Source organism: Oncorhynchus clarkii, chromosome 23, assembly GCF_045791955.1.
Source record: "Oncorhynchus clarkii lewisi isolate Uvic-CL-2024 chromosome 23, UVic_Ocla_1.0, whole genome shotgun sequence".
Lineage (NCBI taxonomy): Eukaryota > Metazoa > Chordata > Actinopteri > Salmoniformes > Salmonidae > Oncorhynchus > Oncorhynchus clarkii.
Genome location: NC_092169.1, coordinates 51295941 through 51310840, shown reverse-complemented (window position 1 = coordinate 51310840; position 14900 = coordinate 51295941). Strand labels below are relative to the sequence as shown.

The 14900-nt window shown below is 40.3% G+C and overlaps 1 protein-coding gene across 1 annotated transcript in view; it reads right to left on the bottom strand.

The window, feature by feature from the left end:
* Positions 1 to 14900, bottom strand: part of LOC139381915 (LMBR1 domain containing 1) — a 273723-nt gene that overhangs the window by 64037 nt on the left and 194786 nt on the right. The window contains exons 9-10 of the mRNA XM_071125774.1: positions 13204 to 13272; positions 11051 to 11134 (exon numbers count right to left, since the gene is read on the bottom strand). Of these exons, the coding sequence (XP_070981875.1) occupies positions 11051 to 11134; positions 13204 to 13272 (153 nt within the window). The remainder of the gene's footprint in view (positions 1 to 11050; positions 11135 to 13203; positions 13273 to 14900) is intronic.

Below are 14900 nucleotides of genomic sequence, written 5' to 3'. Positions count from 1 at the left end.
ATGTTCGTCACCCAGCATACAACCCTCCAACCAGACATGCTTTATCAGTCTGTGTGTGTGTGTGTGTGTGTGTCTGTGTGTGTGTGTCTGTCTGTGTGTGTGCACGTTCAGGCTGCCCTTCCGTTTTCTCAATATATATTGATTGGCAGGTTATTGAAGAGAGATGGCCCTCGCCTATCATTTTTTAATAGAGAGAAAGAAAGAGTGAGAGGTGCCTCCATCCCCTCTGTGATAATGACCAGACAGTATGTGTAGAGATGGCTCGGTCAGAGGGTTCATCTGTCTGGATCAGTCATATAGTCTTTCGTCTGCCTGGATTGCCAGATGGGTGGGGATCGCCATTTTGGGACAAGTGAAATAGTTCCATTGTGCCAGACAAGTCAATCAAGCACAGATAAAGCATTTTAAATGATTTTAAATAGTATTTGAAGCCAGGTCTGCTCTGCACTGGGATAAGGGCTTTGTCTGTATCAGACAGGAGATGGTACGGGAGGGAGGCTACTGTATGATGTGGTTATACCGTACTCTCTGTGTGTGTGTGTGTGTGTGTGTGTGTGTGTGTGTGTGTGTGTGTGTAAACCCCACCACAAGGCCTTTGGCCCGGCACAGAGGAGCAGACTAAACCCCACTCACTACAAGGCCTTTGGTCCAGCACAGAGGAGCAGACTAAACCCCACTACAAGGCCTTTGGCCCGGCACAGAGGACTAGACTAAACCCCACCACAAGGCCTTTGGCCCAGCACAGAGGAGCAGACTAAACCCCACTACAAGGCCTTTGGCCCAGCACAGAGGAGCAGACTAAACCACACCACAAGGCCTTTGGTCCGGTACAGAGGAGCAGACTAAACCCCACCACAAGGCCTTTGGCCCGGCACAGAGGAGCAGACTAAACCCCACTACAAGGCCTTTGGCCTGGCACAGAGGAGCAGACTAAACCCCGGCACAGAGGAGCAGACTAAACCCCACCACAAGGCCTTTGGCCCGGCACAGAGGAGCAGACTAAACCCCACCACAAGGCCTTTGGCCCGGCACAGAGGAGCAGACTAAACCACACCACAAGGCCTTTGGCCCGGCACAGAGGAGCAGACTAAACCCCACCACAAGGCCTTTGGCCCAGCACAGAGGAGCAGACTAAACCCCACTACAAGGCCTTTGGCCTGGCACAGAGGAGCAGACTAAACCCCGGCACAGAGGAGCAGACTAAACCCCACCACAAGGCCTTTGGCCCGGCACAGAGGAGCAGACTAAACCCCACCACAAGGCCTTTGGCCCGGCACAGAGGAGCAGACTAAACCCCACCACAAGGCCTTTGGCCCGGCACAGAGGAGCAGACTAAACCCCACCACAAGGCCTTTGGTCCGGCACAGAGGAGCAGACTAAACCCCCCCCACAAGGCCTTTGACCCGGCACAGAGGAGCAACAGTAATTCTACAAGCTGAGCTGTGTTGCAGTGTTGACAGCAGCCTCTGAGACACACTTCAAGGCTGTCATTGTGTTCCACTTTACATAGTGTTCTATTGGTGTGATGCCACATCTTCCAGGGAACGTTAACTGCCAGGCAACACAATGTTAGTTACAGGAAGGTAGGCCAACAAATTACATTATTTAAGTAGGTTTATAAAGACAATATATGTATAGATAGTTTATAGTTTTTGTTTAAGCTTATACATCTGTAACAAACAGTGATTGTTATTTTGGATCTGCCAAATTGCGAGCTTGTGTTACCGAATAGTGTAGGCATAAATGCTGAATTGTGCGCCATGGAACAAAGACATCTCTGGTATCTAGACTGAGGCTGTATTGAGGCTATGTATCTGAGCATGGACTGGGGCCATCTATTAAACGTTAATGATCACTGCAACAACCCCACACATGCAGAGACATCAGACTACCTGGAGCAAGGAGAAGTGGTCCCTGCTCTCCATTCACCTCAACCGACAGACAGACCGACCGACCGACAGACCGACAGACAGCAGACTACCTGGAGCAAGGAGAAGTGGTCCCTGCTCTCCATTCACACACACACACACACAGAGAGACAGAGACAGCAGACTACCTGGAGCAAGGAGAAGTGGTCCCTGCTCTCCATTCACACACACACAGAGAGACAGAGAGACAGAGACAGAGACAGACAGACAGACAGACAGACAGACAGACAGACAGTCTGGGTGGCTGAATAACACATCCTGGAGCATTTATGTGCCTTTCTGATACACCAAGATGATACCAAGAAGCTCTGTTTCTGTCCAAGATCACCCACCAACATCATACAGACAGGTACAGTATGGACTGGCTGGTGGGCAGACATGAGCTGGTGTGAAGGTAAATGTTATTGTCTGAGGTGAAGTTACATGGTTATCAACTAAGCTAATTAACTAATTATCAACCAATTAGTGAATTAGGCCTCATTAAAGTCTCTCTAGGCTCATTAGGGAAGCAGATGACAAAATGCAATACAAAATGCAATACAAAATGCAATACAAAAACATCCATCAAGATTAATTCATCAGATTGAGTTCACTACGGTCACTCACAAACACGCCTGTCTGTCAATCATCCAAATGTATTTATGAAGCCATTTTAACACCAATACTGGTTACGTAATGTGACCGACACACAGGCAGACACTAAGGCATTAAAGCAACCACAGCAGAAGCGTGTGCAGGGCTCTACGCTGGCCTTTTTAACAAGGAGCACGTGTGTGACTGAATTGAAAAATGGAAGCGCACACAAATACATTTAGGAGCACAATAAAAAAGATTTGAGGTAATAAAGCCAGAATCCTTCATTTTTCTAGGCGCACTGGTGCCCCTAAATAACATGTCCAGGTTGCACAGCAAAATATTTAAGAGCATATGCAAGTAAAATGGTTGCACTGTAGAGCCCTGCTGTGTGAGAGAAACAGAGAAATACCGGTAGGTAACTCTGCTCCGGAAGGATCCCTGCCCGGCACTTGGTGCTCCCAAAGAGCAAGAAGTATAATCTAACACGTCTAGGTGTAATATAATCTAACACATCTAGGTGTAATATAATCTAACACATCTAGGTGTAATATAATCTAACACGTCTAGGTGTAATATAATCTAACACATCTAGGTGTGATATAATCTAACACGTCTAGGTGTAATATAATCTAACACGTCTAGGTGTAATATAATCTAACACATCTATGTGTAATAGGTGTAATATAATCTAACACGTCTAGGTGTAATATAATCTAACACGTCTAGGTGTAATATAATCTAACACGTCTAGGTGTAATATAATCTAACACGTCTAGGTGTAATATAATCTAACACATCTAGGTGTAATAGGTGTAATATAATCTAACACGTCTAGGTGTAATATAATCTAACACATCTAGGTGTAATATAATCTAACACGTCTAGGTGTAATATAATCTAACACATCTAGGTGTAATATAATCTAACACGTCTAGGTGTAATATAATCTAACACGTCTAGGTGTAATATAATCTAACACATCTAGGTGTAATATAATCTAACACATCTAGGTGTAATATAATCTAACACGTCTAGGTGTAATATAATCTAACACATCTAGGTGTAATATAATCTAACACGTCTAGGTGTAATATAATCTAACACGTCTAGGTGTAATATAATCTAACACGTTTAGGTGTAATATAATCTAACACGTCTAGGTGTGATAATCTAACACGTCTAGGTGTAATATAATCTAACACGTCTAGGTGTAATATAATCTAACACATCTAGGTGTAATATAATCTAACACGTCTAGGTGTAATATAATCTAACACGTCTAGGTGTAATATAATCTAACACGTTTAGGTGTAATATAATCTAACACGTCTAGGTGTAATATAATCTAACACGTCTAGGTGTAATATAATCTAACACGTCTAGGTGTAATATAATCTAACACATCTATGTGTAATATAATCTAACACGTCTAGGTGTAATATAATCTAAAACGTCTAGGTGTAATATAATCTAACACATCTAGGTGTAATATAATCTAACACGTCTAGGTGTAATATAATCTAACACGTTTAGGTGTAATATAATCTAACACGTCTAGGTGTAATATAATCTAACACATCTATGTGTAATATAATCTAACACGTCTAGGTGTAATATAATCTAACACATCTATGTGTAATATAATCTAACACGTTTAGGTGTAATATAATCTAACACGTCTAGGTGTAATATAATCTAACACATCTAGGTGTAATATAATCTAACACGTCTAGGTGTAATATAATCTAACACGTCTAGGTGTAATATAATCTAACACGTCTAGGTGTAATATAATCTAACAAGTCTAGGTGTGATATAATCTAACACGTCTAGGTGTGATATAATCTAACACGTCTAGGTGTAATATAATCTAACACGTCTAGGTGTAATATAATCTAACACATCTAGGTGTAATATAATCTAACACATCTAGGTGTAATATAATCTAACACGTCTAGGTGTAATATAATCTAACACGTCTAGGTGTAATATAATCTAACACGTCTAGGTGTAATATAATCTAACACGTCTAGGTGTAATATAATCTAACACGTCTAGGTGTAATATAATCTAACACATCTATGTGTAATATAATCTAACACATCTAGGTGTGATATAATCTAACACGTTTAGGTGTAATATAATCTAACACGTCTAGGTGTAATATAATCTAACACGTCTAGGTGTAATATAATCTAACACGCCTAGGTGTAATATAATCTAACACGTTTAGGTGTAATATAATCTAACACATCTAGGTGTAATATAATCTAACACATCTAGGTGTAATATAATCTAACACATCTAGGTGTAATATAATCTAACACGTTTAGGTGTAATATAATCTAACACGTCTAGGTGTAATATAATCTAACACGTCTAGGTGTAATATAATCTAACACGTTTAGGTGTAATATAATCTAACACGTTTAGGTGTAATATAATCTAACACGTCTAGGTGTAATATAATCTAACACATCTAGGTGTAATATAATCTAACACGTCTAGGTGTAATAGGTGTAATATAATCTAACACGTTTAGGTGTAATATAATCTAACACATCTAGGTGTAATATAATCTAACACGTCTAGGTGTAATATAATCTAACACGCCTAGGTGTAATATAATCTAACACATCTAGGTGTAATATAATCTAACACGTCTAGGTGTGATATAATCCAACACATCTATGTGTAATATAATCTAACACGTCTAGGTGTAATATAATCTAACACATCTATGTGTAATATAATCTAACACATCTATGTGTAATATAATCTAACACGTCTAGGTGTAATATAATCTAACACGTTTAGGTGTAATATAATCTAACACGTCTAGGTGTAATATAATCTAACACATCTATGTGTAATATAATCTAACACGTCTAGGTGTAATATAATCTAACACATCTATGTGTAATATAATCTAACACGTTTAGGTGTAATATAATCTAACACGTCTAGGTGTAATATAATCTAACACATCTAGGTGTAATATAATCTAACACGTCTAGGTGTAATATAATCTAACACGTCTAGGTGTAATATAATCTAACACGTCTAGGTGTAATATAATCTAACAAGTCTAGGTGTGATATAATCTAACACGTCTAGGTGTGATATAATCTAACACGTCTAGGTGTAATATAATCTAACACGTCTAGGTGTAATATAATCTAACACATCTAGGTGTAATATAATCTAACACATCTAGGTGTAATATAATCTAACACGTCTAGGTGTAATATAATCTAACACGTCTAGGTGTAATATAATCTAACACGTCTAGGTGTAATATAATCTAACACGTCTAGGTGTAATATAATCTAACACGTCTAGGTGTAATATAATCTAACACATCTATGTGTAATATAATCTAACACATCTAGGTGTGATATAATCTAACACGTTTAGGTGTAATATAATCTAACACGTCTAGGTGTAATATAATCTAACACGTCTAGGTGTAATATAATCTAACACGCCTAGGTGTAATATAATCTAACACGTTTAGGTGTAATATAATCTAACACATCTAGGTGTAATATAATCTAACACATCTAGGTGTAATATAATCTAACACGTCTAGGTGTAATATAATCTAACACGTTTAGGTGTAATATAATCTAACACGTCTAGGTGTAATATAATCTAACACGTCTAGGTGTAATATAATCTAACACGTTTAGGTGTAATATAATCTAACACGTTTAGGTGTAATATAATCTAACACGTCTAGGTGTAATATAATCTAACACATCTAGGTGTAATATAATCTAACACGTCTAGGTGTAATAGGTGTAATATAATCTAACACGTTTAGGTGTAATATAATCTAACACATCTAGGTGTAATATAATCTAACACGTCTAGGTGTAATATAATCTAACACGCCTAGGTGTAATATAATCTAACACATCTAGGTGTAATATAATCTAACACGTCTAGGTGTGATATAATCCAACACATCTATGTGTAATATAATCTAACACGTCTAGGTGTAATATAATCTAACACATCTATGTGTAATATAATCTAACACATCTATGTGTAATATAATCTAACACGTCTAGGTGTAATATAATCTAACACGTCTAGGTGTGATAATCTAACACGTCTAGGTGTAATATAATCTAACACGTCTAGGTGTAATATAATCTAACACGTTTAGGTGTAATATAATCTAACACGTTTAGGTGTAATATAATCTAACACGTTTAGGTGTAATATAATCTAACACGTCTAGGTGTAATATAATCTAACACGTCTAGGTGTAATATAATCTAACACGTCTAGGTGTAATAGGTGTAATATAATCTAACACATCTAGGTGTGATATAATCTAACACGTCTAGGTGTGATATAATCCAACACATCTATGTGTAATATAATCTAACACGTCTAGGTGTAATATAATCTAACACATCTATGTGTAATATAATCTAACACGTCTAGGTGTAATATAATCTAACACGTCTAGGTGTAATATAATCTAACACATCTAGGTGTAATATAATCTAACACGTCTAGGTGTAATATAATCTAACACGTTTAGGTGTAATATAATCTAACACATCTAGGTGTAATATAATCTAACACATCTAGGTGTAATATAATCTAACACGTTTAGGTGTAATATAATCTAACACGTTTAGGTGTAATATAATCTAACACGTCTAGGTGTAATATAATCTAACACGTCTAGGTGTAATATAATCTAACACATCTATGTGTAATATAATCTAACACGTCTAGGTGTAATATAATCTAACACGTTTAGGTGTAATATAATCTAACACGTCTAGGTGTAATATAATCTAACACATCTAGGTGTAATATAATCTAACACATCTATGTGTAATATAATCTAACACGTCTAGGTGTAATATAATCTAACACGTCTAGGTGTAATATAATCTAACACGTCTAGGTGTAATATAATCTAACACATCTAGGTGTGATATAATCTAACACGTCTAGGTGTAATATAATCTAACACATCTAGGTGTAATATAATCTAACACATCTATGTGTAATATAATCTAACACGTCTAGGTGTAATATAATCTAACACGTCTAGGTGTAATATAATCTAACACGTTTAGGTGTAATATAATCTAACACGTCTAGGTGTAATATAATCTAACACATCTATGTGTAATATAATCTAACACGTCTAGGTGTAATATAATCTAACACGTTTAGGTGTAATATAATTTAACACATCTAGGTGTAATATAATCTAACACATCTAGGTGTAATATAATCTAACACGTTTAGGTGTAATATAATCTAACACGTTTAGGTGTAATATAATCTAACACGTCTAGGTGTAATATAATCTAACACGTCTAGGTGTAATATAATCTAACACGTCTAGGTGTAATATAATCTAACACGTCTAGGTGTAATATAATCTAACACGTCTAGGTGTAATATAATCTAACACGTCTAGGTGTAATATAATCTAACACGTCTAGGTGTAATAGGTGTAATATAATCTAACACGTTTAGGTGTAATATAATCTAACACGTTTAGGTGTAATATAATCTAACACGTCTAGGTGTAATAGGTGTAATATAATCTAACACGTTTAGGTGTAATATAATCTAACACGTTTAGGTGTAATATAATCTAACACGTCTAGGTGTAATATAATCTAACACGTCTAGGTGTAATATAATCTAACACGTCTAGGTGTAATATAATCTAACACGTCTAGGTGTAATATAATCTAACACGTCTAGGTGTAATATAATCTAACACGTCTAGGTGTAATATAATCTAACACGTCTAGGTGTAATATAATCTAACACGTCTAGGTGTAATATAATCTAACACGTCTAGGTGTAATATAATCTAACACATCTAGGTGTAATATAATCTAACACGTCTGGTGTAATATAATCTAACATGTCAGGTGATCAACACACAGCCAATCAGACACTAACACATGACAGGGGATCAACACACAGCCAATCAGACACTAACACATGTCAGGTGATCAACACACAGCCAATCAGACACTAACACGTGTCAGGTGATCAACACACAGCCAATCAGACACTAACACATGTCAGGTGATCAACACACAGCCAATCAGACACCAACACATGACAGCAGTGGAAACAGAAGAGCCAGTAGACTGGTAGGTAGTGTAGCTCTGCTCTTGGGCTCCCTGCTCATTGTTCCTGGCTGGTGCCTGGACATACTGTAGATATATCTGCCATCTCATTACTGTGTAGATGTGAGTTTAAGGGGAGTGTCATTAGGACTGGCCCCCCTCGGTTAAAGACACACTGTTACAGAAGCTAGCCGGCTGCTTTAACGTTTCATTAGAGCTTGCGAATAAACAGTGGGCCTGTGGAGATATAAACTGGGAGAGGATGAACGGTGGGGAGGATTGTGACACGTGAACCACAGAGAGACACTGAGGTTGGAACACAGAATGAATGACTATATAATATGAAGGTCTTTTTATGCCATTAGGAGTCTGTGCTGTTCAGTGGGCCTGTGGAGATGTAAACTGGGAGAGGATGAACGGTGGGGAGGATTGTGACACGTGAACCAAGAGAGGGAGGTTGGAAGGCTTTCTATTCTATTCCATTTTATTATCTTCCATTCTACTCTGTGCTGTCCTCAAAATGTGACCTGTTAGAGAATGAATGGTGGGGAGGAGGAGTCTAACACTTGAACCATTGTCAAGACAGGTAGGTTGGAACCATTAGAACGGTCGGGGGGCAACAGGGGAACTGCAGTGGGGTCGCCCCCAAAACAATGTATAATAACATACGTTTTTTTAGAAAGATAATTTGACTGAGTAAATTAATTTATTGGTTTTCTTTTCATTTTGATAAGAGATGAAAATGTAATTAAGGTTATTCATTAATGTAAAAATGAACATGTGTTATTAGATTTGGGGTGGCGATACATTCTGAACATGTTTGAGATCCAATATAATACTTTGTGAACACAGCCCGGTGACTACAGCCCGGTGAACACAGCCCGGTGAACACAGCCTGGTGAACACAGCCTGGTGAACACAGCCTGGTGACTACAGCCCGGTGAACACAGCCTGGTGACTACAGCCTGGTGAACACAGCCTGGTGACTACAGCCTGGTGGACACAGCCTGGTGACTACAGCCCGGTGAACACAGCCTGGTGACTACAGCCTGGTGACTACAGCCTGGTGACTACAGCCTGGTGAACACAGCCTGGTGAACACAGCCTGGTGAACACAGCCTGGTGAACACAGCAATGTTGACTTAATCTTGAATGAATCCCATAGCTAGCATATGGCTGGCTATCTTTCATTTGGACAGGTGTACGTGTTTCTTGAAGTATTAGATGTTTGGTAGTGACACTTCTTAAAAATACATGAAGATTTTCCAACTTGCTCCTCATTTTCTCCAGAATGCTTGCAGACAGACTACTCACCATGTGGCCGTAGTGTGGAGAGGGATGCAATCCCATCAAAAAGGTGGACAGCATTTTTTTTGAGAAAGATGTTTAAAAATAAACAGAACTAATAAATAGATCAGCATTGTTAAATGTATTGATAGAACGACTCAAGATGTTGTAACGATATAAAGATGTTGTAACGAAAAAATCTAAAACCATGAATTGCTTATTTTTCAAACAAAGTTTAGGAGTCAGGGTTTGGGACAGCCACCTCTCAATAGAAATCTGTGTATAAACAATGCAGTTTAATTATATTAATGTAACGATATATTTGTTATTGCCTCAGATTTAATTAGACCATATACTGACGTAAATACATTTCCTACGTTTTTTTAGGGGTGGTACTGCAATTTGCACCAGTTCTGTAGAAAATACCTACATAGGGAATAGGGAACCATTTGGGATGCACTTTAAATTATGTGTTGACTCATAATCAGTGTGTCTCTTCCTAGTTACTGTATGGAACAGATGACAAGATGAGCATAGTTCTTCATCACAGGGAGGGAGGTAGGTAGGTAGGTAGGTAGGTGGGTGGGTGGGTGGGTGGGTAGGGAGGGAGGTAGGTAGGTAGGTAGGCGGGCGGGTAGGTAGGTAGGTGGGTGGGTGGGTAGGTAGGTAGGTAGGTAGGTAGGTGGGTGGGTAGATAGGTAGGTGGGTAGGTAGGTAGGTGGGTGGGTAGGTGGGTGGGTGGGTAGGTAGGTAGGTAGGTAGGTGGGTGGGTAGGTAGGTAGGTAGGTGGGTGGGTGGGTAGGTAGGTAGGTAGGTAGGTGGGTGGGTAGATAGGTAGGTGGGTAGGTAGGTAGGTGGGTGGGTAGGTGGGTGGGTGGGTAGGTAGGTATGTAGGTGGGTGGGTAGTTAGGTAGGTGGGTAGGTGTCTTTCTAGCCGGTAAAGAGAGATGACAGTGTTACATTATCAGCACACTTATGGAATATTGATTGTTCAATATCTCTTTACTCTCAGATGGAACACCGTATTGGAACCGGTTGAAACTGGAAAATCCATTTAACTTCTCAAAGTGAAAAGTTAAATGACAGACCGGCTTCTGGTTAGATGGGGACCTGAAAGTGTGTGTGTCTCACCTTGAGTGGTCTGAGGGCAGATCCAACCTTGGTGCAGCAGTGACTCTCTGCTATCTCCAGGTGCCTGCCCCTCCTCTGGAGCACCTAAAGGACCTCAATGAAAACAAGTCTCAATGTTCTGTTGTTCCCTAAACAAGCAGTTAATAAGCCCTGAGAGAAATGAGCCTTGTCTGTGCCAGAACGGACCAACGTTTGTTCCATTCTCAGTGTTATTACTTATGCATCTTGTCTTGGATGTTTGTTTTTTTAATTGTTATATAAACAAATTGAAACGGAGAGAGATGTTTATAAACAGGGTAAGGTGACCGGGACAATAGTTTGGTGAAACAGTACAAATACGACCTACACAGATGGATCAACATGGTGAAACAGTACAAATACGACCTACGCAGATGGATCAAGATGGTGAAACAGTACAAAAACGACCTACACAGATGGATCAACATGGTGAAACAGTACAAATACGACCTACGCAGATGGATCAACATGGTGAAACAGTACAAATACGACCTACGCAGATGGATCAACATGGTGAAACAGTACAACTACAACCTACGCAGATGGATCAACATGGTGAAACAGTACAAATATGACCTACGCAGATGGATCAACATGGTGAAACAGTACAACTACGACCTACGCAGATGGATCAAGATGGTGAAACAGTACAACTATGACCTACACAGATGAATCAACATGGTGAAACAGTACAAATACGACCTACGCAGATGGATCAACATGGTGAAACAGTACAAATACGACCTACGCAGATGGATCAACATGGTGAAACAGTACAAATACGACCTACGCAGATGGATCAACATGGTGAAACAGTACAACTACAACCTACGCAGATGGATCAACATGGTGAAACAGTACAAATATGACCTACGCAGATGGATCAACATGGTGAAACAGTACAACTACGACCTACGCAGATGGATCAAGATGGTGAAACAGTACAACTACGACCTACGCAGATGAATCAACATGGTGAAACAGTACAAATACGACCTACGCAGATGGATCAACATGGTGAAACAGTACAACTACGACCTACGCAGATGGATCAACATGGTGAAACAGTACAAATACGACCTACGCAGATTGATCAACATGGTGAAACAGTACAACTACGACCTACTCAGATGGATCAACATGGTGAAACAGTACAAATACGACCTACGCAGATGGATCAACATGGTGAAACCCAAGTACAGGGACAAAGTAGAGGAGCAATTTAGCGGGTCGGACACAAGGTGTACGTGACTGGGGCTCCTAACGGTCACATTAAGGTCACCACCGCCACCCTACCGCCACCCTACCGGAGGAGCTGAACACCGTTTTCTCCCGGTTTCAGCACAAAGAGCCGCCGAGAACAACGTGGTCTACACGGAGTACCTATGGAAGTCATTTGAACGTGTTAACCCTCGCAAGACTGCCGGCCACCATCATCCCTGTTCCTAGAACGCAAAAGTAACTTAACTGAGTGACTATCGACCAATAGCACTCACTTCCGTCATCATGAAGTGCTTCTAGAGGCCAGTCAGATCAACTCCTCCTTCCCCAACACACAGGACCGTCTCCAGTTCACCTTCTGACAGATCCACGGACCAGGCAATCTGTACTGCACATGACTCTTTTCTCCCCACACCACCTCAACAGTCACTTACCTGCTTCCCCCCCCAGACTTTTGCTCTGCCCCCACCCCAACGGCATTAATCACCGTTGCAGTTGTTAATATGCATACTATAGATACATGTTTTTCTAATGCATTGGACTTGGTCCCCCCACCTCCTCAATGGTCATGCTGCTCCCCCTATGGTTCAGGTAACCCTGAACATGTGACCATTAAACACTCTGAATCTGAACAACAATCCCTCCTGTAACCCTGAACATGTGACTATTAAACACTGAATCTGGACAACAATCCCTCCTGTAACCCTGAACATGTGACTATTAAACACTGAATCTGAACAACAATCCCTCCTGTAACCCTGAACATGTGACTATTAAACACTGAATCTGAACAACAGTCACACCTGTAACCCTGAACATGTGACTATAAAAACACTCTGAATCTGAACCACAATCCCACCTGTAACCCTGAACATGTGACTATTAGACACTCTGAATCTGAACAACAATCACACCTGTAGCTTGTCCTCAAACTCCTGGAGGTTACGACGGTCCCGCGATGACAGAGGACGCCCGTCCTCACACTGGAGACAAACACACAAACAGACAAAGAGGAGGCATGAGAGGACTGTAGGTGTTCTACAGTCAGAAGGTATGAGAGGACTGTAGGTGTTCTACAGTCTGAAGGTATGAGAGGACTGTAGGTGTTCTACAGTTTCAACAGTCTGAAGGTATGAGAGGACTGTAGGTGTTCTACAGTCTGAAGGTATGAGAGGACTGTAGGTGTTCTACAGTTTCAACAGTCTGAAGGTATGAGAGGACTGTAGGTGTTCAACAGTCTGAAGGTATGAGAGGACTGTAGGTGTTCTACAGTTTCAACAGTCTGAAGGTATGAGAGGACTGTAGGTGTTCTACAGTTTCAACAGTCTGAAGGCATGAGAGGACTGTAGGTGTTCTACAGTTTCAACAGTCTGAAGGTATGAGAGAACTGTAGGTGTTCTACAGTTTCAACAGTCTGAAGGTATGAGAGGACTGTAGGTGTTCTACAGTTTCAACAGTCTGAAGGTATGAGAGGACTGCAGGTGTTCTACAGTTCCAACAGTCTGAAGGTATGAGAGGACTGTAGGTGTTCTACAGTTTCAACAGTCTGAAGGTATGAGAGGACTGTAGGTGTTCTACAGTTTCAACAGTCTGAAGGTATGAGAGGACTGTAGGTGTTCTACAGTTTCAACAGTCTGAAGGTATGAGAGGACTGCAGGTGTTCTACAGTTTCAACAGTCTGAAGGCATGAGAGGACTGTAGCTGTTCTACAGTTTCAACAGTCTGAAGGTATGAGAGGACTGTAGGTGTTCTACAGATTCAACAGTCTGAAGGTATGAGAGGACTGCAGGTGTTCTACAGTTCCAACAGTCTGAAGGTATGAGAGGACTGTAGGTGTTCTACAGTTTCAACAGTCTGAAGGTATGAGAGGACTGTAGGTGTTCTACAGTTTCAACAGTCTGAAGGTATGAGAGGACTGTAGGTGTTCTACAGTTTCAACAGTCTGAAGGTATGAGAGGACTGTAGGTGTTCTACAGTTTCAACAGTCTGAAGGTATGAGAGGACTGTAGGTGTTCTACAGTTTCAACAGTCTGAAGGTATGAGAGGACTGTAGGTGTTCTACAGTTTCAACAGTCTGAAGGTATGAGAGGACTGTAGGTGTTCTACAGTTTCAACAGTCTGAAGGTATGAGAGGACTGTAGGTGTTCTACAGTTTCAACAGTCTGAAGGTATGAGAGGACTGTAGGTGTTCTACAGTTTCAACAGTCTGAAGGTATGAGAGGACTGTAGGTGTTCTACAGTCTGAAGGTATGAGAGGACTGTAGGTGTTCGACAGTTTCAACAGTCTGAAGGTATGAGAGGACTGTAGGTGTTCTACAGTTTCAACAGTCTGAAGGTATGAGAGGACTGTAGGTGTTATACAGTTTCAACAGTCTGAAGGTATGAGAGGACTGTAGGTGTTCTACAGTCTGAAGGTATGAGAGGACTGTAGGTGTTCTACAGTTTCAACAGTCTGAAGGTATGAGAGGACTGTAGGTGTTCTACAGTTCCAACAGTCTGAAGGTATGAGAGGACTGTAGGTGTTCTACAGTCTGAAGGTATGAGAGGACTGTAGGTGTTCTACAGTTTCAACAGTCTGAAGGTATGAGAGGACTGTAGGTGTTCTACAGTT